The sequence below is a fragment of the Macrotis lagotis genome, chromosome 5 (assembly GCF_037893015.1).
Source record: "Macrotis lagotis isolate mMagLag1 chromosome 5, bilby.v1.9.chrom.fasta, whole genome shotgun sequence".
Classification (NCBI taxonomy): domain Eukaryota; kingdom Metazoa; phylum Chordata; class Mammalia; order Peramelemorphia; family Peramelidae; genus Macrotis; species Macrotis lagotis.
This window is the reverse complement of record NC_133662.1, coordinates 1668197-1695220: the sequence shown is the minus strand read 5'-3', so window position 1 is coordinate 1695220 and position 27024 is coordinate 1668197. Positions and strand designations below refer to the sequence as shown.

The window sequence follows — 27024 nt, the reverse complement described above, 5'->3', positions numbered from 1 at the left end:
TAATTATTATTTTTTTCTTTTTTCTTTCTTTTTCTTTTTTTATTCTCATTTTGTACAAATGTTTTTTTACATTAATAAAATATTCTTGTTTACAAGTAAACAAAATACCCCTCCTCCCCCAAGAATATAGATAGACTTGCTTGGGCAAAAAAAGTAAAGGGGAGAGAAAAAAATTAAAATAAAAAAATAATAGTAATAATTGTAGGTATGGCCACGTGGCGCAATGGACAAAGCACCAGCCCTGGAGCCATGAGCACCCGAGCCCATATCCAGCCTCGTAAACCCAACCATCACCCAGCCGTGTGACATGCAAGCCACCCAATCGCCACTGCCCTGCAAAAACCAAAAAGAAGGGAAAAAAAAGACCCAAAATAAAATAAAATAGTAATGATAGTAGGGGGTAGCTGGGTGGCAGACAGAGCATTGGCCCTTGAGCCAGGAGTACCTGGGTCCAAATCCGGCCCCAGACACCCAAAGATCACCCTGCTATGTGGCCCCAGGCAGGCCATCCAGCCCCACTTGCCCTGCACCCTCCCCCAAATAATAATAACAAAAAATGTGCTTGAGTCTTTGTTCCAACACCAACAACTCTGTCACGGGTGGATCTCATTCTTTATGATAAGTCCATCACAGAAGTTACTTCCATATTTTTCCACCATTGCCATTGCTGATCACAACTCCCTCCTTTCTTATTTCTCCACTACCATGTACTCTATTTTCTCTCTCCTTTCACTCTGACTCTGCTGTAGGTTCACTGAGTAGCGCAGCAGACAGATCCCTGGTCCTGGGGCCAAGAAGCCCTGAGCCCCAATACCACCCCTTAGGCCCAGAATCCACTGGGCCCTATGGTCCTGGGCAGGCCTTCCAATCCCAGCCCCTTGCATGAAGTAAGAAAGAAAATGTGTTATATCTGGCCACTCTCCCCCCATGGTCCATCCTTTCTTCCTTTATTCACATCCCCACCCCTTCCCCCTGCTCCCCCCTCCTTCTTACTCCAGATGTCTATACCCCATTGAGTATATTTGCTGTTTCCTCTCCTAGCCATCTCTGATGAGAGCAAAGGTTCCCTCATTTCCCCCTTGCCTCCCCCCTTCCATATCATTGCAATAGCTCATTGTAATAAAAAAAAATCTTATGTGAAATATCTTGGACTATTCCCCCCTCTCTTTTTTCTTTCTCCCATTCCATTTCCCTTTTTTTCTGTTGACTCCATTTTTACACCATATTTTATCTTCGAATTCAGCTTTCTCCTGTGCTTCAACTGTAAAAGCTCTCTCTACCTGCTCTATTAACTGAGAAGGTTCATATGAGTATTATCAGTGTCATTTTTCTATGCAGTTCATCCTCATTAAGTCCCTCATATTTCCCCCCCCTCTCCTCCAATCTCCATGCTTCACCTGAGTCCTGTATCTGAAGATCAAACCTTCTGTTCAGCTCTGGCCATTCCAAAAGGAACATTTGAAATTCCCCTGGTTCATTGAAAGTCCATCTTTTTCCCTAGAAGAAGACATTCAGCCTTGCTGGGTAGTTCATTCTTGGCTGCATTCTAAGCTCTTTTGCCTTCTGGTATATTGTATTCCAAGCCCTACGAGCTTCCAGTGTAGTTGCTGCTAAATCCTGTGTGATCCTGACTGCAGCTCCACGATATTTGAACTGTGTCCTTCTGGCTGCTTGTAATATTTTCTCTTTGACTTGGGAGTTCTGGAACTTGGCTATAAAATTCCTGGGGGTTGGCTTTTTGGGATCTCTTTCTCTGGGGGATGGGTGGATTCTCTCCATTTCTATTTTGCCCTCTGCTTCTAGAATATCAGGGAAATTTTCCTGTAGTCATTCTTTGAAAATGATATCAAGGCTCTTTTCCTGATCATGACTTTCAGGTATTCCAATAATTTTTAAATTATCTGTCCTAAGTCTGTTTTCCATATCAGTTGTTTTTTCAATGAGATATTTCACATTTTCTTCTAATTTTTCATTTTTTTGGTTTTGAAGTATTGATTCCTGATTTCTGGTAAATTCATCAATCTCCCTGAATTCTATTCTTTGTCTGAAGGATTTGTTCTCCTCAGAGAGTTTTCTTATCTCTTTTTTCCATCTGGCCAATTTTGCTTTTTAAAGCATTCTTCTCCTCAATAACTTTTTGAACTGTTTTATCCATTTGACCTAAGCTGGTTTTTAGCATGCTATTTTCTTCAGCGTTTTTTTGGATTTCCTTGACTAAGCTGCTGACGTCATTTTCATGTTTTTCCTGCATCTCTCTCCTTTCTTTTCCCGGTTTTTCTTCCAACTCCTTCATTTGATTTTCAAAGTCTTTTTTGAGCTCTGTCATAGCCTGAGCCCAATTTCTGTTTTTCTTGGAGTCTTTAGATGCAGGAGCTTGTTCTTCCTCATCTTCAGACTGAGTATTTTGATCCTTCTTGGGCTCATTGGCAAAATATTTCTCAACAGTCTTCCTTTTGTTTCTCTGCTTGCTCATTTTCCAGCCTGAGCCTGGTTTGGGGTGCTTCCTGAGCTTTTGGGACACTTCCACAAGGGTCTCAGTGTGTGAGGCTCTGTCCTCCCTCCTGGTCTGTGAATGACCATAAGTGCCCCCCTCTGCCACGGGGCTGAGGTGGGGGGGGGCCCTGATGTTCTGTGGGGGGGCCTAGACTGCGATCAGGATCTGAGTGTGGTCAGAGCCCCAGCATCCTGTTCCAGGGTCAGAGGACCAGCTTGCAGTTTCTCTTCACTCCCCTCCCTCAGCTCAATGGGCTCATGCCCTGGGGGCTCCTGCTTACTGGCTCTGCCTGCTTCTGTTTATGGCTCTGGGCTGCAGAAAGACCAAGCTGCTCACTGTGTGCCCCGATGGCTGGGCTCCATGTGCTCACTCTGGCAGAGGCCCCTGGCTGTTCCCCCACTTTATGCCCGGTGCTCCTTGGGGTGGAGCTCAGGAGACTCCCCCGCTGCTGTGAGCTGAGACTCCAAGCATCCTGGAGCTGCCTCTGGGAGGCTGAGGTTCTTTGGCTCTGGTGGGCCACCCCTCTGGCAGGCCACCCCTCTGACCCCGGGAGCAGAGCCTTTCTGCTCTTTTCCAGGTTACCTTGAGTAGGAGAACTGCCTCACTAGATCCCTTTGTGGGTTCTGTCTCTCGAAAGTTTAGTTAGAGTCCTTAGCTGATGAGTTTTATCAGAGAGCTCCTAAGACTCCATCCCTTCTTGTCGCCATCTTGGCTCCGCCCCAGACTTATGTAATTATCAAAAACATTTTCATATTAAAAAAGAAAAGGATCAGTAGACTTTAGTGAACCACTGACTCAATACAAGTGATTTATGTAACTAATTTCCCTTATTTTATGCTACAGATAAAAGGAAATTTGCCTCCTTATTTGCAGTGTCACATAGTTATACTAATGAGTAAGACTGACTGCTATAGTTTTACCATTAATCCCATAGCTGATGGAGGTTGCAATCAATTAGTGAACAATTATTAAGTGCCATAGTACATAAACTTGGTGCTATGTGAACAGCACTGGGCCTGGAGTTAGGAAGACCTGAGTTTAAGTGCAGCCTCAGACATTAACTAGTTGTGTTACTTTGGGCATCATTTAACTGTTTACCTCAGTTTCCTCATCTGTAACAATGAGTTGGAGAAGGAAATGACAAACCATTTCAATATCTTTGCCAAGAAAATCCCAAAAGAATCACAGTCAGATGTGACTATAAACAACAACAGCAACAATAAATAGTATACAGAATGAGAGAAGTGGCACTGTGCCCCAATCAGAACATATCTGGAAAACTGGGTTCATTTTTGAGTGCTATGTTTGAAGAAGAAGCTTGGCAAGCTGATGTGGCCTGAGGAGGACAACCAAGATGCTCAGGGTCCAGGGGAGTACACCACTGTAGGTTTGGTAGAATGAGGGAATAAGAATGTTTAGCCTGAAGAAGAGAAAATGTAAGGGTGACAGGACTGGTATCTTCAAAAAAATTATTTATTAATTTATTTTTTAAATAACATTTAATTTGCTTTCAATTACATGTAAAAATAACTTTTATCTTTTTTTGTGTGTTTTTATAGGTTTTTGATAGGCAATGGGGTTAAGTGGCTTGCCCAAGGTCACACAGCTAGGTAATTATTAAGTGTCTGAGGTCAGATTTGAACTCAGCTATTCCTGACTCCAAGGCCGGTGCTCTATCCACTGAGCACCTAGCTATCCCTAAAAATAACTTTTAACATTCATTTTTTTAAAAAACGTTGAGTTCCAAATTCTATTCCCCCTTCCCCAGAGAGGATAATATATGTGCAATATAAATTATATATAGGTTATACATGTATAATTATTAAGAACAATTATATAGAAGAAAGCTATATTATGCTTGGTTCAAGAGGGCAGAACTGGAAGAAATGAGTGGAAAGTGCTGAGAAATATATTGTGATTCCTTGTAAGAAAAAAATTTTCTTTTTCCTTTCTTTTTGTAGACTATTAGGCTTAAGTGACTTGGCACACAGCTAGTAAGTGTCTGAGGCTGAATTTGAACTCAGGGTACTCTTGACTCCAGGCTCTGGCACTCTATCCGCTATACCATCTATCTGTCCATTGATGTTTATATAGCATTTAATAATTGTTTGTCCATTTACTGATTGATTGCAACCTCTGTCAGCTATGTGACTAAATGAGAAAACTATAGCAGTCAGTCTTATTCATTAACATAAACAAGTGATGGTGCAGCTAGATGGTGCAGTGGATAAAGCACTGGCCCTGGAGTCAGGAGAACCTGGGTTCAAATCCGGTCTCAGACACTTAATAATTACCTACCTGTGTGACCTTGGGCAAGCCACTTAACCCCATTTGCCTTGCAAAAACCTAAAAAAAACCCCAAAACATAAACAAGTGACAATGCAAATGATGTACTGGGGCACAGTACATCAGAAGTGCCACTTCCCTCATTCTGTATACTATTTTCTAGTGCCATTTCCCTCATTCTGTATACTATTTTCTATTGCTGTTATTTAGATGTTTTCAGTTGTGTCTGACTCTTTGTGATCCTTTTGAGGTTTTCTTGACAAAGATACTGGAATGGTTTACCACTGGAACAATAGTTATTCCAAACTAGACAAGGTTGCCTTGGGAGGTTTTGATATAGAAGACAGGACAAGGATGACATCTTGTCAAAGACCAGATATTTAGACCTGGAGAGATCTCAGAGATCAACTAATCCAAACCCCTCATTTATAGTTGGGGAAACTGAGACAACTTACCCAAGTCACTCAGGCAGTAAATGGTATATGGTAGATTTGAACCTAGGTTTTTTGACTCCAAATTCATCATCCTTTCTGCTAAAGCTGAGCTTCTCAAAGTTCCGTCTGGGGACCCTTGGGAGTCCATGAGGGCCAAACTATTTTAATAAGATGTTTTCATTATTAATATGGTAAATATTAATAGATATAATACATAAAAACAAAAAAATCCTTGATAGGAAAGGGAATTCTCAATTATTTTTAAGAGTGTAAAGAGATGAAAAAGTTTGTGAACCAATACACTAGACCATGGGCAGCTAATAGAGTGCCAGGCCTAGAATCAGGAAATCTCATCTTGAGTTTGTCTTTTTCTTCCTCTGTAAAATGAGCAGAAGGAAAAGGTAAAATCATTACATTATCTTTGCCAAGAAAAGCCCAAATCAGGTCATAGAAGACTGAAATGATTGAATACATTAGACCATATTGGGTGAGTCCTGTAAGTCAAATCTTTGAGTTCCCCTTCAACTGTGACATTCTACACTTCTATGAACAGCCTAAATTTGGTCCCTTCCAGCCTCCTAAGGCTGGGGTGAGAGTCATCATGATAGGTCTGAATTTCTCAGATTCTAGCTACTAAGACCAAATGCTATTTGGCCGTTTTATATAGAGTAGAAAAATTGCCATTGACACTCACAAAATGCACCCTAGATCCAGTTCTTCCTCAGACCAAAAGAATGGGAATGTTGTAACCCAAAGCCTCACATTCACAGATAATTCACATCTTAGAACTGACAGGACTGAAGAGTAAGGCACTGGAAGTGGCCCTGTCCCAAAAGCAACAACAGCAGCAGTGCTTCAGTCTGACCCTATATTTAGAAATTTAGAAGGGATTTTTTTTCTCCTTTACCTTGCTCCTCCCTTCAAAAATGACCTTGGGCAGGTATTTCAGGTATTGCCAATTTATTCACCTTCTCCACCCTCCCTCTCCTTTAGTGAGATCTCTTTGCCAAAGGGAGGATCCTGTATCCTGACATTCCTGAAGATTTAAATATTCCCTTCCTAGAAATGTTCTTTCTTTTTCATGACATTAGCACTAAGCATAACTTTAATCATTACCTTCTCTTATAGATATCCCAGAGTCAATTGGACAATTCATTATAGATTTAGAACTGGAAGGGACATTCAAGATCATTGAGTTCAGTACCACCAGCCACCTTTTACAAAAGAGAAAATGAGCCCCAAAGAGCTTAGCTGACTTGCCTAGGTTAGACCCCAGTAAGGCAAGATTCAAATTCTGTTCTTCCTTGTTTGGTCCTCTTTCTACCTCACCACATTGCTTCTGGATCAACTAATTGATGTCCATATTTTGAAACTAGATCATGTTTCACCTAAATCACATGAAAGCATGAAGAAAGAATACCTTCCATATCCAGCAAAACCTTCAATAACTGACATGTTCAAGCAAGAACTGGTAAATTGGAATTAAGGGAAACTGAAGGTTAATACCACTCTCGTTTTCCCCATAGGATTTAGGGTTTGAAGATTCTATAGAAATCATCTAGTTCAACCATCTCAGTTTATAGATGACTTTACTTACACAGTAGAAGACAGGATTTGAACTCAGGTCCTTTAAATCCACATGCAGTGTTCCATTGCCCCATTGTTTTAATTCATTTTGGATTTTTTTTTATTTGCAATGCATTTTGTTTTTCTTTCTTGCCTTAGTTTGTAGAAGATGGGTGGAGAAGACACATGTGTCTTCTAGAAAATAGAAACAGCTTAAGAATTGAACCATCTTGTTATTCACTCATTTTTCAGTCATGCCCAACTCTTCATAACTCCATTGGGGTTTCCTTGGCAAAGATACCAAAGTGGTTTGCCATTCCTTCTCCTATTCATTTTATAGAAGAGAAAACTGAGGTAAACAGGGTGAATGAAGTAACTTTCCCAGAGGTACATGGCTAATAAGTGTCTAAGGTCAGATTTGAACTCTGGAGAATTTTAATTATAGGCTAAATACCAGTCTCTGAATATGAAACCACTTCCAAAAGCTGGGGATTCTGTTCCTCTGCCTTGAGCCAACAATGCCTTACCTTTAATGAATTCTGCCTCTGTTGTTGGTAGACATATGGCCCTCTAGTGGTGGAAAAGCAACAATTCTCTCCAAACCCAGACTACAGAATCATCCTCCATGGAGGAAGAGCACAAAGGAACTTTAAGGCCCTTAGCCATAGACAACAAATTTAGAAGGTACCTTACAGATCACCTAATTCAAACTCCTCATTTTGCTGCTGAGGCCCAGAGAAATTAATAGACTCATGAAAGGCCACCCAGGAAATTTGAAGTCCAGTCTTCTATTTTCCTACAGTATTCCTTGTATCACATAGTCTTTCCATAGAAAACAGATTGTCTACCTGGGGGTGAAAGTGGAAAGGCTGCCAGTTTGGGGTTGATGTGATGAGGGCTGCCTTGAGAGGTGATAGTTCTTCCTCCTTAGAATAACCTCCTTAGAGGTTATTGACCAATGACCAATGCATTATAGTGAGGATTCCAATTCCCCAAACCTATAATTCTTTAAAATTAAAAGGTGTTCTTGTTGTTTGGGGAATTGGAGTAATTTTAGATATCACTACTTGTTATTTTCAGAATGCTTACTGATGTTCCATTAATATGAATGTCTATACTTTTGATGAGATTCCAATAAGAATTGTGTATAGAATCTAGAAAATATGAGCTCCTTTGTTGTCACCTGGTTCAACTCCCTAAGTAATATTTATAATTAATAAAAATAATTAATAATAATATTAATAGTTCATCAGTAATAGAATGATTATTTTATTATCATACAATATGATAATCAATATCTAGTTAATGTTAAAATAATTTAAATTAACTAAGATATGATTGATAAATTTTTAATTATTCAAATGAAATAGTGCCTTACCCTACCTTCCACCCCTAGTTTTACCAGAAAAACATGTCTTTTTTGCCCTTCTCCAGATACTTAGCATTGGTTCCCTAATGTTTGTTCTATATTCAGAGGGGAAAAGACTTTTGGACTACAATTGGGGTTGAAATTTAAATCACAAATGTGGTTGGAAGAGGGAATATAGTAACTTGCTGTCACTGAGGCTAGCTTTTGATGGTAAGGGGGCTAACTGGATTTGGGCGATTGGGTAGCTGGGAATGAAAAAGTGCAGAAAGGCTAGATTAGAAACCTGAAAGAGAAGTGTAGCAGACTCCACAGTTTTTGCTGAGGTCCTCTGTCTAGACTAGGAAAGAAAGCAGATACAGACATTGCATTTAAAATGGTAAGAATGATTCTCAGCTCCATGGCTATACAAAAGCAAGTGGTAGGCCAGATTTGGTTCTTGGACCATAGTTTACTGACCCCATAAACAGTAACTCTATGAGAGAGTAGCTTATCACCTGCTGGGGGACTTTCACAGGGAGCCATTTATCCATAAAAAGCATTAGGCTTTGGGTCTAACTCCTGAGGTTTTAGCAGTAATTCAGTCTCTTAGTAGCTGTGTGACCATAGACAAATCACTGAATCTCACCAGCCTTTTTGGTGCCGTACAACAACAGTTTATTAAGCTTCTATTATATGTGTGTGTGTGTGTGTGTGTGTGTGTGTGTGTGTGTGTGTGTGTGTGTGTGTAGGGGGAGCTTCCTGATCTTGAAAGACTCCCTATATTGGTGACAGATTTAGGTCAGACCTTGAATCGGCTAAGCCACTGAACCTCACAACTCCCAAACTCAAGCAATTCACCAACAGCAGCTTCCCCAGAAGCAATAACCACAGAAATGTGCCTAGTAAGCTTATATTCTAATAAGAAAGATAACATGCACACAGATAAATAAACACAAAGTCATTATAAAGTATGGGGAATAAGACTAACAAGTGCAAGAGAGAGGGATAATCAGGAATAGATAATAGTGTTATAGATTTCAAGCCAGAAGGGACCTTGAAGATCACTAAGTTCAATGTGCTCCTTTCCTTTTTCCTTTTTTTCTTTAAATTAATTTATTTTTTCAACTAAATGTAAAGATAGGTTTCAATAATCATTTTTTTTAGTTTTTGTTTTTTTTTTTGCAAGGCAATGGGGTTAAGTGGCTTGCCCAAGGCCACACAGCTAGGTAAATATTAAGTGTCTGAGGCTGGATTTGAACTCAGGTACTCCTGACTCCAAGGCCAGTGTTCTATCCACTATACCTCCTAGCTGCCCCTCAATAATCATTTTTTTTATTAAGGTTTTGAGTTCCACATTTTTCTCCCTCCCTTTCCTCTCTCCTTTCCCCTTGACAGGGAGCAATCTAAAATAAGTCATACATATATTAAACATTTACATATAAACTATGTTGCAACACTTTCATTTTCTACATAGGAAACTGGGAACTAACCAAGTCAAGTGATTTTCCTAAAGCTATATAGGCAATAAGTAGCAGGGCATTTGACTCCAGAGCCAAGGGACTCTCCAAGGCATCACACAGGGTTCTCACATGGGAAGCTCCCCAGTCTGTGTTTTGAAAAATATTAGTAATTCAGTACAGCAAAGATTTATTAAGAGTATAGATCTGGAGCCAGGAGGACTCTCCTGAGTTCAGATCTGTCCTCAGACACCTCCTAGCTGTCTGACCCTAGGTATGTCACTTATCCCTAGTTGCCTCCATTTCGTCCTCTGTAAAATGAACTGGAGTAGGAAGAAGGCACTAGCAAACCTCACCAATTATCTTTACCTAGAAAACCCCAAATTTAATCTTTAAGAGTCACACAGAACTGAAAAATAACAACACTAATAAGAAAAGTCTTGTACAGGGATGGGAATAAGGTATACAAAGAAGATGAGACCCCCTTCTTGCCTTCAGGGAGCTTCTAGAGAAAGCAAGATAAGAAATGTATCCAAAAAACCTATAGTAAAATATAGAGTAGCATAGAACAGGGAAAGTATCATGGTTTTAGAGTTGGAAGAGCCCATCCTATTCATTTTAGGTGAGGAAATGGAGGCCTTAAGTGATTTGCCTAAGGTCACACATAGTAAGTGTTGTCATTCAGTCATTTCAGTAGTATTTGTGAGAAATGATTCATTTGGACCCCTACTCTATTCCAATCAGTATAAATCAATTTTATATTTTATACAAATCATATAGGGATAATTAGACAAGAAAAGTTCTTATAGAAGACCTTTATAATGGACTTCAAACTTTAATGTAAAGTTCACTACTTGATTACTAGTTATTAAGCTCACTTGTATAACCACAAGAATGCTGCAAAGATATCTTTTTTAGGTTTTTTCAGGGCAATTGGGTTAAGTGACTAGCCCAAGGTCACACAGCTAGGTAATTATTAAGTGTCTGAGGTCACATTTGAACTCAGGTCCTCCTGACTCCAGGGCTCTATTCACTGAGCCACCTAGCTGGCCTGCTGCAAAGATATCTTGATCCTGTTTTATTCAAATTCCATGTGCAAATCTAGAATGGGTGAGATGCCTTGATTCTTTGGAAAGTCCTCCAATTTATTTTTATTCTTCTGGTCCACTCTTTCTTCTCCAACATGAGCAGGTTAGCATCTTGTGACCATTAGTTAGGAGAGATGCCCTATGCTTCACCCAATCCAGGACCACCCCCATCCCCCCACCCCTGCTGATATACCATTTTTTGAGTGATATGTCATTTTTGGCCCTCAAGAGCAAGGTTTAGCAACTAATGAGATTCTGGATTTTGCCATGCCTCTTTTATATATTTAGGAGATGAATGCCATAAAAACCAAGGAGGACTAAGGGCAACTCAAATCATGAGGAAGATCTGAGGTCCACTTTATTAGACCCTTTACTAGAGTGCCATTGACTCAGAGTTCTGCCTCATTTTCTTTCATTTTTTATTAATGTTTTATTCATTTATTTTTCCAACTCTATGAAATGATTGTTTTCAACAACTTTTTTTTTTTTAGGTTTTTGCAAGGCAAATGGGGTTAAGTGATTTGCCCAAGGCCACACAGCTAGGAAATTATTAAGTGTCTGAGGCCAGTTTTGAACTCAGGTACTCCTGACTCCAGGGCTGGTGCTCTATCCACTGTACCACCTAGCCACCCCTCAACAATTTTTTTTGTAAGGTTTTGAGTTTCACATTTTATTCTTCCCTCTCCCCACCTTTGACAGAAAACAATCTAATATAGATCAAAATGGATAACTATGTTAAACATAAATAATAATGTTATGAAAGAAGAATCAAATCAAAATAAGTAAATAACAGTAGAGTGAAAAAAATCATAATGCATAAGACAACCTTTAAAATTCGAAGATGGTAAGTTTTGGTCTGCGTTTAAATTCCATAGTTCCTTCTCTAGTTATGGTGCCTCATTTTCTTTTATTGTAGGTAGGACAATTTTAAACTCCACAGGTCTGACTCTTCATGACCCTATTTGGAGTTTTCTTGGCAGAGATGCTGGAGTGGTTTGTCGTTTTTTTTCTCCTGACCATTTTACAGATAGGAAATTGAAGCAAACAAGGATTAAATGAATTGCTCAGGATCACATATCTTGTATGTGTCTGAGGTGAGATTTGAAATCAGTTAAGTTCAAATATTCTGGCACTCTATCCAGTGTGAAACTCAAATGCTCATAAAGTAAGTGGCAGAATCAGAATTGCCTTCTTAAGTTCTGAGCAGGGGATGCTTGTCTTTCCCTCTTCACAGGATTTTAAAGGTAAAAATGAAATTAGGCCAATGTGGATGATTTGAAGAAGCTTTGTTTTTCAAGTGCTTTGCCACTGTAGAGTGGTATTAAATTATCATTCTGTTGTCTTTACTAGATGCTGTCTATGTTGAGTCCCCCACCAAGAATTTAATGTTCCCACGGGTGGAAGTGTTCTGCTCTGGAAATCTGTTCCAATTCAGCAAATGGGGAGTGACTGATGAGCAGAACTCAGAGACCACTCAAGCCAGTTTGTCAGAACTCTCCAGCCACACTCTGAATGAGGCCACCAAAGGGACTGTGAAGGAAGCTGATGATCCATCTGACTTCTCTTCTGAGCAGACATCTGAATCTGGACCTACCCAGCTCCCATTATCACCATCTGCAGTATCATTTCCATCGTTCATAAAGTCACCTGTGCAGTCACCTGTCTCACCTATGGGACTTCCTGTCTTATCGTCACCTGAACAGTCACCCATATCACCAGTTGCTAAGTCAATGGCACAATCACTTCCATCATTCATGCAGTCATCAGTGCATCTCTCTTCTGTCCAGTCACCCTCCTCACCATTAGAATTTCCTTTCTCATCTCTACCCACACAGGCATCTTTACCATCTTTTGTGCAGTTGCCTGTCTCTCCTCCAATACAGTCACCAGTATCAATACACATGGGGTCACTTCCTTCATTCACAGTGCCATCACCAACGTTATCCCCCACATCCCCTGCTATGTCTTATCTGTCATCATTGCCCTTACCTTCACCTTCAGCATCTTCTGTGCAGGCATCATATATGGAGACCAATGCTACATCCCAGTCCCCAGGTACTAACCTCCTCCTATGGGAATTCATATGGGCTTTGACATCTGACAATTATTTCATAACTGTTAAAAAAAATTCAGTTTCAAATAGTCACAGTTTTCAAGGTTCAGTTTGTTTTGTAGCATTCTCTTTATATCTATCTTCAGGGTTGAACAAAAAGTTCACAGAGTCCCCTGAGTGTTTCTGCACAAGCTTAAGTCTCACTTTTAGCCCAACCTAACAAAGCTGGGAGATTCCTACTTTAGGAAGAATGAATCCAAGTCAATTGTCCTTTCCTCCCATCTCAGCTCTCCAGAGATAGAGCACTGAACTGAGAAATAGGAGATCTAAGCTTTCTTCTCAGCTTTGCCTCTCATTTACTTCTAAGCAATTCTCTCAGTTTCTTCATCTCTGAAATGGGAAAAATTATTTCTGCCCAGCTAATTTCCTATAATAGTTGTGAGGCTCAGATAGGATAATGGAAGTAAAAGACATTAAACGATGATACTAAGAATAAGATTTCACAGAGATATATTGATTTGTTACAAAGTACAACAAAGATATTATATCCTTGCAATAATATTGTATATTTTATCAATTTTACAAATTGTTATATGAGTCATATATTTGAATCTTAGAACCTCAGAACTGGAAGGAACTTCGGAAGTTATCTAATAATAATTGAGGAGCAAGTAGGTGGTGCAGTGACCTTGGAATCAGGATGCTTACTAGCTGTGTGACCTTGGGCAAGTCACAGAAACCTGATTGCCTTGCTTCTAGGGTCCTCTCTAGATATCCTGGCTACTGGACCCAGGTCATAGCACCTTTCATTCAATTCCAATTCATGTCCTTGTCATGTTATCACTTCCCTGATGTCATTGTCTTTCACAAGAATGAAGGACAACCATCAATAATAGTTGACATTTACCCAGTACATTAGGATAGATAGGTGGTAACATGTACTAGGCCTGAAGTTAGGAAGACCTGAGTTCAAGTCCAGCCTTAGACACTTAACTAGTTGTGTGACCCTTAATTTTAACCCTTTCTTTATTTGGAAAATGAGCTAGAGAAGGAAATGACAAACCACTCCAGTATCTTTCCCAGGAAAACCCCAAATGGCATCATGAAGAGCCAGACACAACTGAACAACAACAACCTAGCATTTTAAGATTTACAAAGTATTTTCATCATTTCATTTGATTCTCAACACTTCTCTTGTAAGATAAGTAGTATACTATCATCTCCATTTTACAAATGAGGAAACTGAGACTCAGAATTCAAGTGATTTTCCCATATCATAAGGAGTAGGTATCAGAACTAAGATATAAAGCCAGTCTTCCTAGTTCCAAGGTTCTAAGATTCTAAGACGTTTTAAGCTTCAAATAAGTGAATCATATAGCATAACAATAATAATAGCTAGCAGGTACTTCCTTTTCCTAGGCTTCAGTTAACTCATTTGTAAAAATAAATTCCTGTTCAGTCATTTATGACTCTTTGTGCTCCCATTTTAAGATTTTCTTGGCAAAGATACTGGAAGGATTTGCCATTTCCTTCTCCAACTCATTTTATAGATGAGGAAACTGAGGCAAACAGGGTGAATTAACTTGCCTAGGATCACTCAGTTAAGTCTCTAAAGTCAATTTAAACTCAGCAAGATGAGTCTTCCTGACTCCAAATCTGGTGTTCTATTCACTGCACCATTTACCTGCCCTATGTAAGAGGGCTAGACTATACAATCTCTTAGATTTCTTCTGGCTCTGAATCAATGATGTGAAATGCTATTAAAAAAAAAACCAAATAAGCCTTAACAGTCTAACAGTTTAAAAGGAAAGAAGCATCTATTATGCTCCAACTATATGCCAGATATTTTGTTGTTTATCAGTATTATCTCATTTGATCCATATATTATTCTTATTTAACAATAGAAGAGGCCAGCTAGGTGGCACAGTGGATAAAGCACAGGCCTTGGAGTCAGGCGTACCTGGGTTCAAATCTGGTCTCAGATACTTAATAATTACCTAGCTGTGTGGCCTTGGGCAAGCCACTTAACCCATTTGCCTTGCAAAAACCTAAAAAAAGAAAAAAAATAGAAGAAATTGAGAAAACTGAAGGTAAGTGACTTGCCTAAGGCAATAACTAGTAAACATTCGAGTCTAGATTTGAACTCAGATCTTCCTGATTCTAGGCTCAGCTCTACTGAGCTGCCTGAAATGACTAGCAAAGATGTTCCTAAAGAAAAATGGACCAGCATATCTAAGTCTCAAACTGGACCAACAACAAAAGTCACAACAAATTCTCGTGATCAATCTAAGTTTCAATTCTGGTAGTTCTTCCTTATGGTTATTAATTATTATTATTATTATTATTATTATTATTATTATCATCATCTTGTTTTTATATTATTATCATTTCCAAATAAATCCTTCCATATTCCTTCCCAGATAGTCATCCCTTGTAGCAAAGAATTTAAAAAAAGAAAAATAAGGGGGGGAAAGCAGTTCAACCAAATTAGTTTAAATCTTACTGAGTCTGGATGTGAGTTTAAATTCTAGCCCTGCCCTGTGCCTCAGTTCTCCTTTCTATAAAAATGAAGGGTTTGGGGGCAGCTAGGTGGCACAATGGATAAAGCACTGGCCCTGAAGTCAGGAGGACTTGATTTCAAATCTGGCCTCAGACACTTAATAATTACCTAGCTGTGTGACCTTGGGCAAGTCACTTAATCCCAATTGCCTTGCAAAAAAATTTTTTTAAAAAATGAAAAAATTAGGGGTTTGGATTAGATGATTTCTATAATGCCTTACTAGATCTAAACCTGAGCTATATAATAAACATTAGTATTATTCTACATAGATACAAGAAATCAGGTTTGATTTTTGGAGAGGTTTAAAGCATTTTGCTTCATTTTGTAGAAAAATTTTTTGAAATTTCATAAGTTTTACTCTCATACATTTAGAGTTGGAAGCAGGTACATTCTGGAACTATCTTTAACCAGCTTGTATGAACTGTTTGTTGAATATTCAGTGTGAATATTTATATCTCAGAAATCAGCAGTTGCTACAAATGAGGGCTTATTTATTGATGCATTTATATTCTACGTTTAAGAAAGTGTTAATAATTGTAGATTAAATTTTAAAATGTGTAAAGATAACCCTCCTTCACTCTCCCCCCCACCATGAATTGATAAATTGCTTTTTAAATTGTTAAATATTTACCAGTATGCCCCTGTATTGCTTTATAAAAATTGAGTGAGCTCTGCAATGGTACAATAAAAGGTTCTAGGAATAGAGTCATCACCAGACTGGATGCCTAGTGGCCCATAGTCACTGTATGGTCACTATGAACTCATAATAATAATTAATAATAATAACTATTCAGGTTAACTCATTACCGCACTTTTATGCTGCAAAATACTTTGAATATGTTATTTCATTTGAATTTCATAACACCTCTAGTTGGAGACCTCAGAAGTAATTAAGTCTAATCCCTTCATTTTGCAGATGGGGAAACTAAGGCCCCCAGAGTTACTTAACTAGCCTGCGTACTGGTTGAGTGGTAGTTCCAGGATCTAGCCCTGAGTTCTCTGACTCTAAAATCAGGTCCTTCAAAGGATATTTTCTAAACTAAATGGCTAAATGGTGAGGTTGCACAACAGGATGGGTTAGTCCAGGATTTGTTTTTCCTTTTCTTTTCTAAAACTTTTAATATTTTCCCCAATTATATGTGAAAACAATTTTAACCTTTGACTTTTGTTTATGTTTTTACAATTTTGAATTCCAAATTCTTTCTCTCTCCCTCCTCTCCTCCTTCATTAAGAAGGCAAAACATTTGATAAAGTTTACAGATGTGCAATCATGCAAAATTTCCACATTAGTCAAGTTGTAAAAGTCCTTCGGAATATTATTCTGAGAATAGCTAAGTCATTCATAGGTGATCAACATACAATATTGCTGTAACTGTGTACAAAGTTTTCCTAGTTCTGCTCACTTCACTTTGTATCAATACATGTAAGTCTTTTTAGATTCATCATTTCTTATAGTCCTTATTGTATTTCATCATATACCACAATTTATTCAAATAATTATTATCTGCAATTGATGAGGATACCCTCAATTACCAATTCTTTGCTACTAGAAAAGAGCTGCTATATATATTTTTATCCTTTTTCTTTTTTTAATCTCTTTGGGATACAGACCTAGTAATGATAACACTTGATAACACACAGTTTCATAGCCCTTTGGGCAGAGTTCCAAATTGCTCTCCAAAATGGTTGGATCATTCACAATTCAACCAGCAATGTATTAGTGTCCTAATTTCCCACATTCCATCCAAAATTTGTCATTTTCCTTTTCTGTCATATTAGCCAATCTGATAGGTGTGAGGTGGTACCTCAGAGTTGCTTTTGGCTTCCCTATTAAGTGAATGTTTAATTGACTTAATATTGCCCACAATAGCTCTGGTGTGGGTCTGGACATGAATTTCTGAGAGTCAGGTAGGGTAGACAAACATGTCCAAACATGAAAGGTTGGGAAGTGAAAATCTACCAACTTTATTTTTGTAAACTCAGACTTTTTATAGCAAAAACTTATCTCAGGAATGATCATTTAGAGGAGACCCAGTTTTACAATTCCTGGGTAAATTTACAATATTTGTTCTTAGAAAAATGCATTTTTCTCTATCAAAGAAACCTTTTACAACCATCATGGAGCCACAGATTATCCTAGGTCAGGGTTTACTGGTGAGCCAATAGATCCATACAATGAGCAATAATCCATACATACCTTTGATGAAGAAGATCACCAAGGATATGTGAATATCACTCCCTAGGGCTGGCTCTCCCAATTCCTCCCATTTCAGAATGTAAACTCCTTGGGGGCAGAGAATGGCTTTCTTTTAGCTTGGATTTTATCCCCATTGCTTAGCATGGTATCTGGCCCATAGTAAATGCTTAATAAATGATTTTTGATTTATTGAGAAAGTCACTGGATGGGTTTAGAAATGTCCTTCACTCTAAGGGGAAAGGAGAGAAAATAGATTTTTGGTAAAGGAGAAAAAGATAAAATTAATTATTTGAGGTTATGAAAAAAGATGTTTTCTCCACTGTTACTATATATGGATAGTAGGTTTACCATTTGTTACATCAAGACTAATCTTTCTTTTCTCTGTATTTTCTGGATATAGCTTTATCTAAGACTTCAAAAGAGAAAATCACTGTATTTCTGGTGAACACGAAGGAAGATGTCTCCAAGCCCTTTGTGAAGTACGTGTTTCTTGAAGGTGGATGGTGGTGGGCCTTTCTTTATGTAAGAGGTAAGAGCAGAGTTCCAGGTAATCCAGAGACTGACTCAACCATTTTGGCTCCCAGTGGCAACCCTGGGCCACATTCCCAGGTCAGGTAATTAAACTCCACCCTGCAAATATCTCCTTGGCTGATGTAATCTACTTTAATTTTTTGAAGCCATTTCTCATTGGGCTATTGTCCAATACCTGCTTCCCCCACTCCTTTGACCTCCTAAATGGCTGCATTTTATTCCTGAGTAACCTTGCAATCATAATATTCATATTAATATCATCACTGATTCCAACTGATTTATTCCCCCATCTTCTTTGTTCATAGAGGAAGACAGCTCCACCTGTTTCCCTGCCCATCTACATTTACCTTCTCTCATACTTGATTCTCAGCTAATTCCTGATTTGAGGAGAGAACTCATAATCTAATTTGTGACAACCAATCTGGACAGCCATTGTCTAATATTTGTCTGAGAAGTAGTGAGGAATTTAGCCAGGCTTTGTGACAGGTTCATTGCTCAAGTTATCTTTTCACTGACCTGCCATAGGGTCTGAAATTTCCACCCAGTGAGGCACATCTTTGGGTGGATGCATTGTTTCCTAGTTGAAATGCACGTGTGTTATTTGTGATGTAAGCTATTAAACAATTCTCTTTTTTTTAATGAAAAGAAATGTAGCTTGTTACTTTCAAATACCAATAATAAACATGCCTATTTAATTAATTAAACTTGTTAAATAGAAATCCTCCTGAATCTAATCTATTTATTCAAATAATCCAATTCATTAATGTTCTTTTAATGATACAAATTACAGCCTATTCATACTTTATCATCCTGTGTTGTCAGTAGCCATGAGAGGTCCACTCAGAACACTGGGGGATTTCCTCATATTAAGTCATTATTTTATAAGCAGGAATTAATTATCTTAGGATCCTAGACTAAGAGTAGGAAAGTCCCCAAAGAGATAGGGAATAAGATGGATACTTTTTGTTGAGAGTGGAGGGCAAAAACAGGCTTCACCTCTTGTATAATTGTGTGCAGGAGCCAGCCTATGGATGACACACATTGGGTAAATAAGTTATTCAGAAGGACCAGCCATGATACAAATGGCACTAGGAGAGACTTCTCAAGACACCGCAAATCCTGGCAAGTAAAGAGAAGAGAGAAGTAAGTATGCCTAATGTGACCTAACTCTATCAGAAATAGTTAAGGGATGACAGGGAACTCCAAACATTTCAGAAAAGATTGTGAAATTCCACTTCTTATAATAAAATCTCCATAAGGTCAATTCTTCCAACTTTCTCTTCCCACCTCTCCTTCAGGATCTTGTGAACTCTGGAAAAAAAGAATATTCAAGAGAAGGGACATCAGAAAGTGTTGGCAAGGAAAAATGTAGCTGTTGCTGACCCAGTAACAGCTGCTTCATTGCTTACAGTATCACTTATGCCCAAGACTTCAGACAACTTGCAGCATAGCCTGGAACACAAGATTTCTCCAAACAATCAAAATACAAAAAATCACCCACACCAGGAAAGTTACTGAAGAATACTAGAGTTCCATACCTTAATTCCTATGTAGAGATAGATATGATCCCATTCCTTTGTTTTCAAACTGTCTAGCACATATAGTCTTATACTTGTCTGGGCAGCTGAACTACAACTCCAAGGATGGTTTATGTTGTCTGCCAACAGACTCCAAAGGGAAGAAAGGTCAATCAATCAATTAACAAACAATTGCCAGACCCGTGCTAAGTGCTGAGGACACAAAGGGCAAAACCACAAAATATTTACATACTATGGGGGAGATGGTGTTAAGGTCCGAGAAAAGTCCCCAATTCCAGAACAGAGGCACTCCACACGATGGAGATGCAATAGCAAGGGTTTATTAAACTAGCTTGAGCTAGGGTTCTGTCCTAGGTCAGGGCTAGGATCCTGGAACCCCGAGTAAAGTGAGGAGAGACCTTATATATGGTTCAGTGGGGGATTTCCAAGCATCTGCCTGCTGATTGTCTTGAGATGGTGGGGCGTGTTCTTATTGGATGCAGGTCCTTGGAGAAGCCCCTCTGTTGCATGGTCCGAGAGCTGACCCAGCAGAATCTCCAGGAGCTGATCAGGCAGAAACTCAGAAAGCTGACCAAGCAGAGACTTAGGAGCAGAATTTAGGCAAAAGCTCATAGGTTTCGACACTCAGGATCTTACAGACGTTCAGGCTAAAGTTCATAGGTTTTGAAACTCAGGGTCTTATATTCCCTCCTCTTCTTGTTCAATCCAGGAGCATTCATGCCACTCAAAGGGATGCCCAGAACCCCCAGGGAGATGGTTGTAAGACTGCCTGAGTACCATTAGTTGGATAGTGTTGAACCTATTCCTAATGAAAGCAAGCAATTGGTTTAATATGCAGGGCCCAAAGGTTAGGAGTATGTCATTACATTTCAACTAACTTTCCAACAGCTTAGTTTGATAAAAACTTTAGAGTACCTTATACAGAGAATCCAGCACTCACATTCCAAAAGCTCTATCCAAAATAAAAACACTGTTAGCATTATTAAACTCAACATTAAAACCAATTAGAGCTTTTCCCCAAAAAGACATCAGTAAACATCCCTGATAACCTAGGTGTTTCTCTTCTTAGTAACCCAATACCAGTTTTCTTAACCCAAAGGTGTTACAATAGAGTTTTAAAATCCCAAACTCCTTGCAAAAGTTACAATAGTGTTAAAACAGTTTAATCCCAAACTAATTTAACAATCTAGCTATTTAATTCCTTCCATTCTGTACAAATTTTGTCAGAATATTACAACAATAGTATTCTTCTTTTAGAACCCTCAGAATGCTTTCCAAAACACTAGTTCACAAACTTTAGAAACAATGAGAGTCATCACTCAGGCCACATGGCCAGCAGATAGTCATTAAACGTGATTTCTTTTCAATAAAGGAGTCTCTTAACCCCTGGATCTTAGATAATTAATTTTTTTTTCAATCACACATCCCACCTGTGGAGGGTTCTTTCCCTCTAAAGCTTAAGTAGGTAAGGATTTTCCGAGTTCCCCACCATCCGCCTGCTACCCTCTTCCACCCCTTTTTTTTTTTCAGCGAAGGAATCTTCTAAGAGGGGAGTAGATGGCTTCAGGGGGAAGGGGATCCAGGTCTAGGAATGTTCATTACCTTCCCTGCTTTGTATTCCCCCCCCCCCCTTTTGATCTAGTGAAGGAATTTTCCAAAGGGGAACAGAAGGGACCTGGTGACAGGGGTGGGGGATGGGGTATGGAAATTCAGGGGCTGAGGGTTCTAAATTTAACAATATAATACTATGTATATGTATATGTATAATTTCCTCTTCAATAGATAATAAACTACACTAATCTCACATAGTAATATTCCCTTTCATAAACATGAGGTGAAAAACAAAGCCTTTCACAAATTTTCTGGGCCAAAAGAACCTTGAGAACTATAACCCATTGGCAAGGTATTCTCTAGTTGTTTTTTCCCCACAACAAAATCTTTACAAATGTGATGGGTGAAACTTCAATTCATTTGTTATTAAAAAACAATTTTAAAATCTCAAAGAGTGTAGTTTAAATTGTTCTTATACAAAGCTTACTAATTGTACACAGCATACTTCAATTGCATGTAGGTTCTCTTTATTCCCTAAACCTTTAAAATACAAAGAATTCTTAAGACTAATTGTTGCTAAAAAATCCCTTCTTATGACTACAAGATTTTCTTCATGTTTCTCTTAAATTCCAAAAGTTACATTCAAATTAGTTTTAAATCATTATCTTTCCAAAAGCCTAAAAAGTTTGCAAATTCTTCTTATCCTCATCAGTGCAATTCTAACTTCTCAATGCTCTCACTTATAAAAACTTTCTATCTTCACTGACCAACATTTCTTAATATTAGAACATTCTATATTCTGGGAATGAGAGATTCCCCACAATTTGAGATATCAAAGTGATATGCACTAATTCTTTACCTTTACTGTTTATCATTACTCACTCACTCCAGATTCTTCCCAAATACATGATCCACATTCTAATCAGTGTAAAATATTAACTTCCTCTTGTTTAGTTATTCTAAAGCTGACTCACAAGTCTGTCCTGACTCCTATGACTCTGGAGGGGCCATAAAACATCAGAATCCAAACTCAAACATATTCTTTACAAACCCCTTAATTCAACTTACAGGTATCTTTAGATTAGCACATTATAGGATCATTAATAAAATTAACATTTACCTAGCAATCGGTTTCATATCAAACTTTTCATTTTATGGGGCTTATTACTTTTCTCATCAATTCATTGCCAAACATTGCAAAATGTACCAATTTAATGCAATTTTAAATCACCCCAATCTCAGATAAACACATATCTCCCTATAGACTTACAGTTCTATACTTTCTTCTTTTCTCATAATGATTTGTACACCTTTTTCCAAAGTTCCCAAAATCCTTCTTTGGTGTACAAAGTCAACCCTGCTCAGACCTTCTGTCTACATACTTTTACCACTTTCCTTACTTAACAAATGGTTCAAAAGAAACCCCAATTGTCTCTAAGTCTGGATTTTCTTTCCCAGTACTTTCAGAATCTCTTACTCAAACTATACAAATCACATTTTCCACTATTCCTTTTCATTAGCTCCCCTGACTTCAAGTCACACCATTCCAAACTAGAGTCACATAGTTCATACTACACCTATGATTCCACTCTTCACAATGCACCTTCCATTCCAAGGTTTTAATATGTAACATTTCTTGAATACAACTGCTAAAATTCTGGAGAAGGCAGTCATTCAAAAATCCCCTAGCCCAAATAGAACATTCCCCGGCCCCCCTTCTTCAAATAGAGTAAACTGAATAAATATTATATATAGAGAAAGGCCATCCTAGATTCTTTCAGGGGGGGGGGTTGGTCTTCTATTCTTCAACCCTTACAGGTCCCATAATTTTCTGTAATAACTAAACTCCTAAAGCTCTAATGATGCCATATCATTCTGGAAAAAAAGACTATTTAGTTTCCCCTATACAGGCATCTTGGTAACCACATTAATACACTTTAGGTTTAACCTGACTCTCTTGTCTTTCTGAAATTTATTTTCCCTATTTTCAAATTAAAATAGCATTTCTTTCTGTGATTTCTTTGTTTAACATATTTGGTAATATTTGCTGTTTCTTTAACTTCAAAGTAAGGTCCCTTTTAATACTTACTTTACTAATTCTTCCTGAAGTAGCTCTCTCTCCTGCAAGCACAGAATCAAGGAGGACGGTCCCTTGACCTCCTTAAAGTGGTCTAGGAGCAGGCTCAGAGGAGTGGTCTGGGTCCATCCCATCCCAGCTGAAACTTAGATTAAATGATTAAGAGCAATAAGCAAAGCAGAAGCTAAGCAAAAGAAACAAAGGTGATAGATAACCAGTCAGCATCCCTCCCTTCCAGTGGGACTAAGTGTTGCTAGCCAGGTCCTAAAAGAAAATCAGGTTAACCTTGTTTCCTTATCTCATTTCCATATGTCAGTTATTCTTGACCTGCAGAAGGGTTTTTTCATTTGTGAGAGATGCTATGAAGGAATAATTGAATCCATATATTCTTTTTTTTTTTTTTTTTGCGAGGCAAATGGGGTTAAGTGGCTTGCCCAAGGCCACACAGCTAGGTAATTATTAGCGTCTGAGACTGGATTTGAACCCAGGTACTCCTGACTCCAAGGCTGGTGCTTTATCCACTATACCACCTACCTGCCCCTAAAGCCATATATTCTCAAACACTTTCCAAACATACGGTGGTGTAAATTCTGATCTGGGAGCTAGGTTTGGTAACTAGGTCATTTAATCCAGTTCTCTCCAGTACAGCTATAAAATAACTGATACTTATATAGTATTTTTTCAACGTTCCAAGCTCTTTCAACACATCATCTCATCTGAGCTTTACAACATTCTATTTGAAGGTTTTACTCTTCCCATTATAGCATGTTTTCATATCCATTATTTCACTTGATCCCCATAGCAATATTTCTGCACTAGGCAGGGCAAGTGGTCTCACCATCTTACCATGAGCACACTGAGGTCTAGAAGAACTAAATGATTTGACCAAAGTCAAATGATGAATTAGCAGAAAAACTAGATCTATATAGTAGGATTCCTGATTCCTAATTCAGAGCTCTTAAATGTCTTTTAATTTCTCTTGATCTAGGCCTCCCTCCTGCCTCCTCAACTCACCTCTACTTTCCACCTCTGGGACAGTTTGGGTGTCCTACCGGCCTCATCCTATTGGCACATGTCAGACATATGATGACTTTCAGGTTTGGCAACAAGTCTTTTATATACTTCCACTCCCTCCCATTATTTCCCATGAACTTTCTCCTTGCATTTGTGTAGGTCCCCAAAAGTCCTGGGTGACACCTTTGCCCCAGTGACCTGATCCTCTTTCCTTCCACTGCCTTCATCTACCAGGTTTAAGGCAGTTTCTACTTTCCATCATGGGAGTAAAAGTTTAGTTCTTTGTGTTTTACATTTCAATTTCATCAAATATAATATTAATTCATAAATATTGTGCATATATTAATATTTGTAAGAATTGCTTCTTGGAGGGAGAATCAAATGATGAAATTTCCTTTACTAGTAGTGACTGTCTCCCCATGCAAGGGCTTCATATATTTCAAAAACAAAGAAAAAAAATCCATAATCAAGATTAAGCCAGAATTCAGTGTTTGAGTCTTTTGAGTCTTTGACAAATCAGACCAAATGGTAGTAAGTCAAAATGTTGAAATTATTTTCCTAATCCTTTCAATGTAGTCAGAGTAGAGAAAGGAAAGCTACTGTTAATTGGATTAGTCATAGTAGTTTCTGCCCTTCTTCACTCATCACTCTTTTCAGGGAGATGAGACTAACTTCATTTCTTTTTACAAATCCAGCAGGTTTTTGGATTCCAGGTTAGGACAAGTTTTCCTTGGCATTTATACACTGACAAGGTTTATTTCACTTATATAGTTTAGTGTCCTTCCACACCATAATTTACCTCTTTGAAACTTCTTTCATTCATAAAGACTTGTTTAAAAAGATGCTTAACTGGATGTGTAAAAAACACAGTGCTTTGCTGAAGAGGTGAAGGATAGTGTTGTCATGGCAATAAGGTGGGGATGGGGGAGGGTCCTAGTGTAGCTTGCTGGGGAGTCTAGCAGAACACTGTTTTTTTTTCAAAGTTTTTCTTAAGTTTTCAACTTTGTTTTGATATTCACCTTAACTTCTGAATATATCCCTTCCCTTCTCCCACCCATTGAGCTATCCCTTTTAAAAAGAGAGTGAAGGGGTGGGGGAGAGAGAGAGAGAGAGAGAGAGAGAGAGAGTCAAAGTCAGAGACAGACAGAGACAGAGACAGAGACAGAGACAGAGACAGAGACAGAGACAGAGACAGAGACACAGTGTGGTAAATTAACACACTGAACACTCATAGTCTCCCACCTCTGCAAAGAAGGGAGGAAAGTACATTCTTTCAACTCTTAGATCTACCCTAAAACTGTTTCTCCCCTTAGGTATCTACACACCTCGAGGGGAACCAGGAGTAGCCTCTATGTGATTTTTGGGGGCATTTTCTTCTGTTTCCTGTGGTCTTCTGCATCGACCACAACTCATTCCTCTCCCATGGCTGTGCTGCTGGTAAAGGAAAGTCTGGCTTCCATTTGGTTGGGGACCACTGTGGCCTCCGCCATGGCAGATTTCCTCACTCAAGTCTCTTACATCGAAGGAAAGAAAAGTCCACTCAAATGGACAGTTCATTGCTGTGAATCTGCTGTGTCCCTGAGAACCACTCCTAGGCCATCAGGCCCACTTAGTCTGAGCTATCAGCATTTCCCCCCATTTCTAGAGCCTTCAATTCACTAACTTCTCCATTTGATGCAATATGGATCCAGTATTCTGCGTGGGCGGGGGGGGGGGGGAGTTGTTTAAAAGGACTAATTTGCCTCTGGATTCCTTATAGTCCTGAATAAATATTTTCTCAGTAGTCCCCAAGTCAGTTCAATCCCTAGGAATTCAATGAAGTCTTCATACCCTATAGCCTTCCAGGTTGCTATACAGCAATTCTAAGAGGACTCTGAATATCCATCTTCACTTCTCTCAGTCTCCAAAGGTCCATTTCTACTGATGACAAAAAATGTTCAAAAAAACCTCCTGGATGATTCCATTTGCAAAACAAACAAATCACCTAGTCTCAGGGCTGGGAAGACAATTTGTTTAACAAATGCAAAATTTATACATCTCTTTGGAAGAAGGAAAACAGAAAACAAGAAGTGTTCTCAATCAACAAGCCTATCAGGAAAAGAAAAAATTACATTGATTTTCATGGACAAATTTGAGTCTAAATAAGCCAACAGTGGACAGAGTAAGAAGACACTGGGTGTAGGAATATTTTAAAAGGTATCATTCAGCATAATATAGTTTTTGATGAACTCTGTTTTTTAATGGACTTCTAAGTGGATGATCTCATGATCAACCCCCAATCTAAAAACATTCCCTTGAGAAGACAGTTGTACTTTCAAGATATCTGACAAGAAGCTCCTTTGGAGATCTCTTCTTTTTTCAGTTTCCCTTTAGGATCAACCAGGGAGAAAAATCTCTTCTTAGGTTTATGGAGAGAGGAAAGAACTATTTAAATCTGAAAAGCTGTCCACTTTGTCTAGAGAACAAAGTGACAATCCATTTACAAAGAGAAATTGCTATCAAGCTGCCCATTCTTCTTTGAGGCCCATGTGAGTAAAGACTCTGGAAGGGAACAGTAAGTTTTAGGTCCTTTTATGACCTGGGAATATGTATTCCCCAGGGTAGGTGGGAGGGAATAGAACTCAATAATGATTATTGTTCTAACACAAAGCTTGTACATACTGCCATATATAACTGAGATGTTTTAGTATCAATTATGCAATGGGCATCAATAAAGATTTCCAAAAGATTCAGTATTAATTGTTTGTGGATCTTCCTCTACTTTTGCAATTTCTTTTGGCCTCATTTGAGAAAATGTTTTCCTTCCTTCTCCATTTATTTTTCATTCTTT

General features: G+C 38.5%; 1 protein-coding gene across 3 annotated transcripts in view; it reads left to right on the top strand.

Moving 5' to 3' along the window:
* PNPLA1 (patatin like domain 1, omega-hydroxyceramide transacylase) overlaps window positions 1-25636 on the top strand; it is a 75829-nt gene extending 50193 nt beyond the window's left edge. For 2 of the 3 annotated variants that reach the window (XM_074236423.1, XM_074236422.1), the window contains 5 exons: window positions 12024-12728; window positions 17884-17962; window positions 19032-19157; window positions 24169-24277; window positions 25508-25636. In XM_074236423.1, the coding sequence (XP_074092524.1) occupies window positions 12024-12728; window positions 17884-17962; window positions 19032-19157; window positions 24169-24277; window positions 25508-25540 (1052 nt within the window). In that variant the 3' untranslated portion in view covers window positions 25541-25636. Of the gene's footprint in view, window positions 1-12023; window positions 12729-17883; window positions 17963-19031; window positions 19158-19312; window positions 24278-25507 lie in introns of those variants that run through there. The other variant, XM_074236424.1, reaches the window with a different exon arrangement.
* The last annotated feature ends 1388 nt before the right edge of the window (window positions 25637-27024 follow it).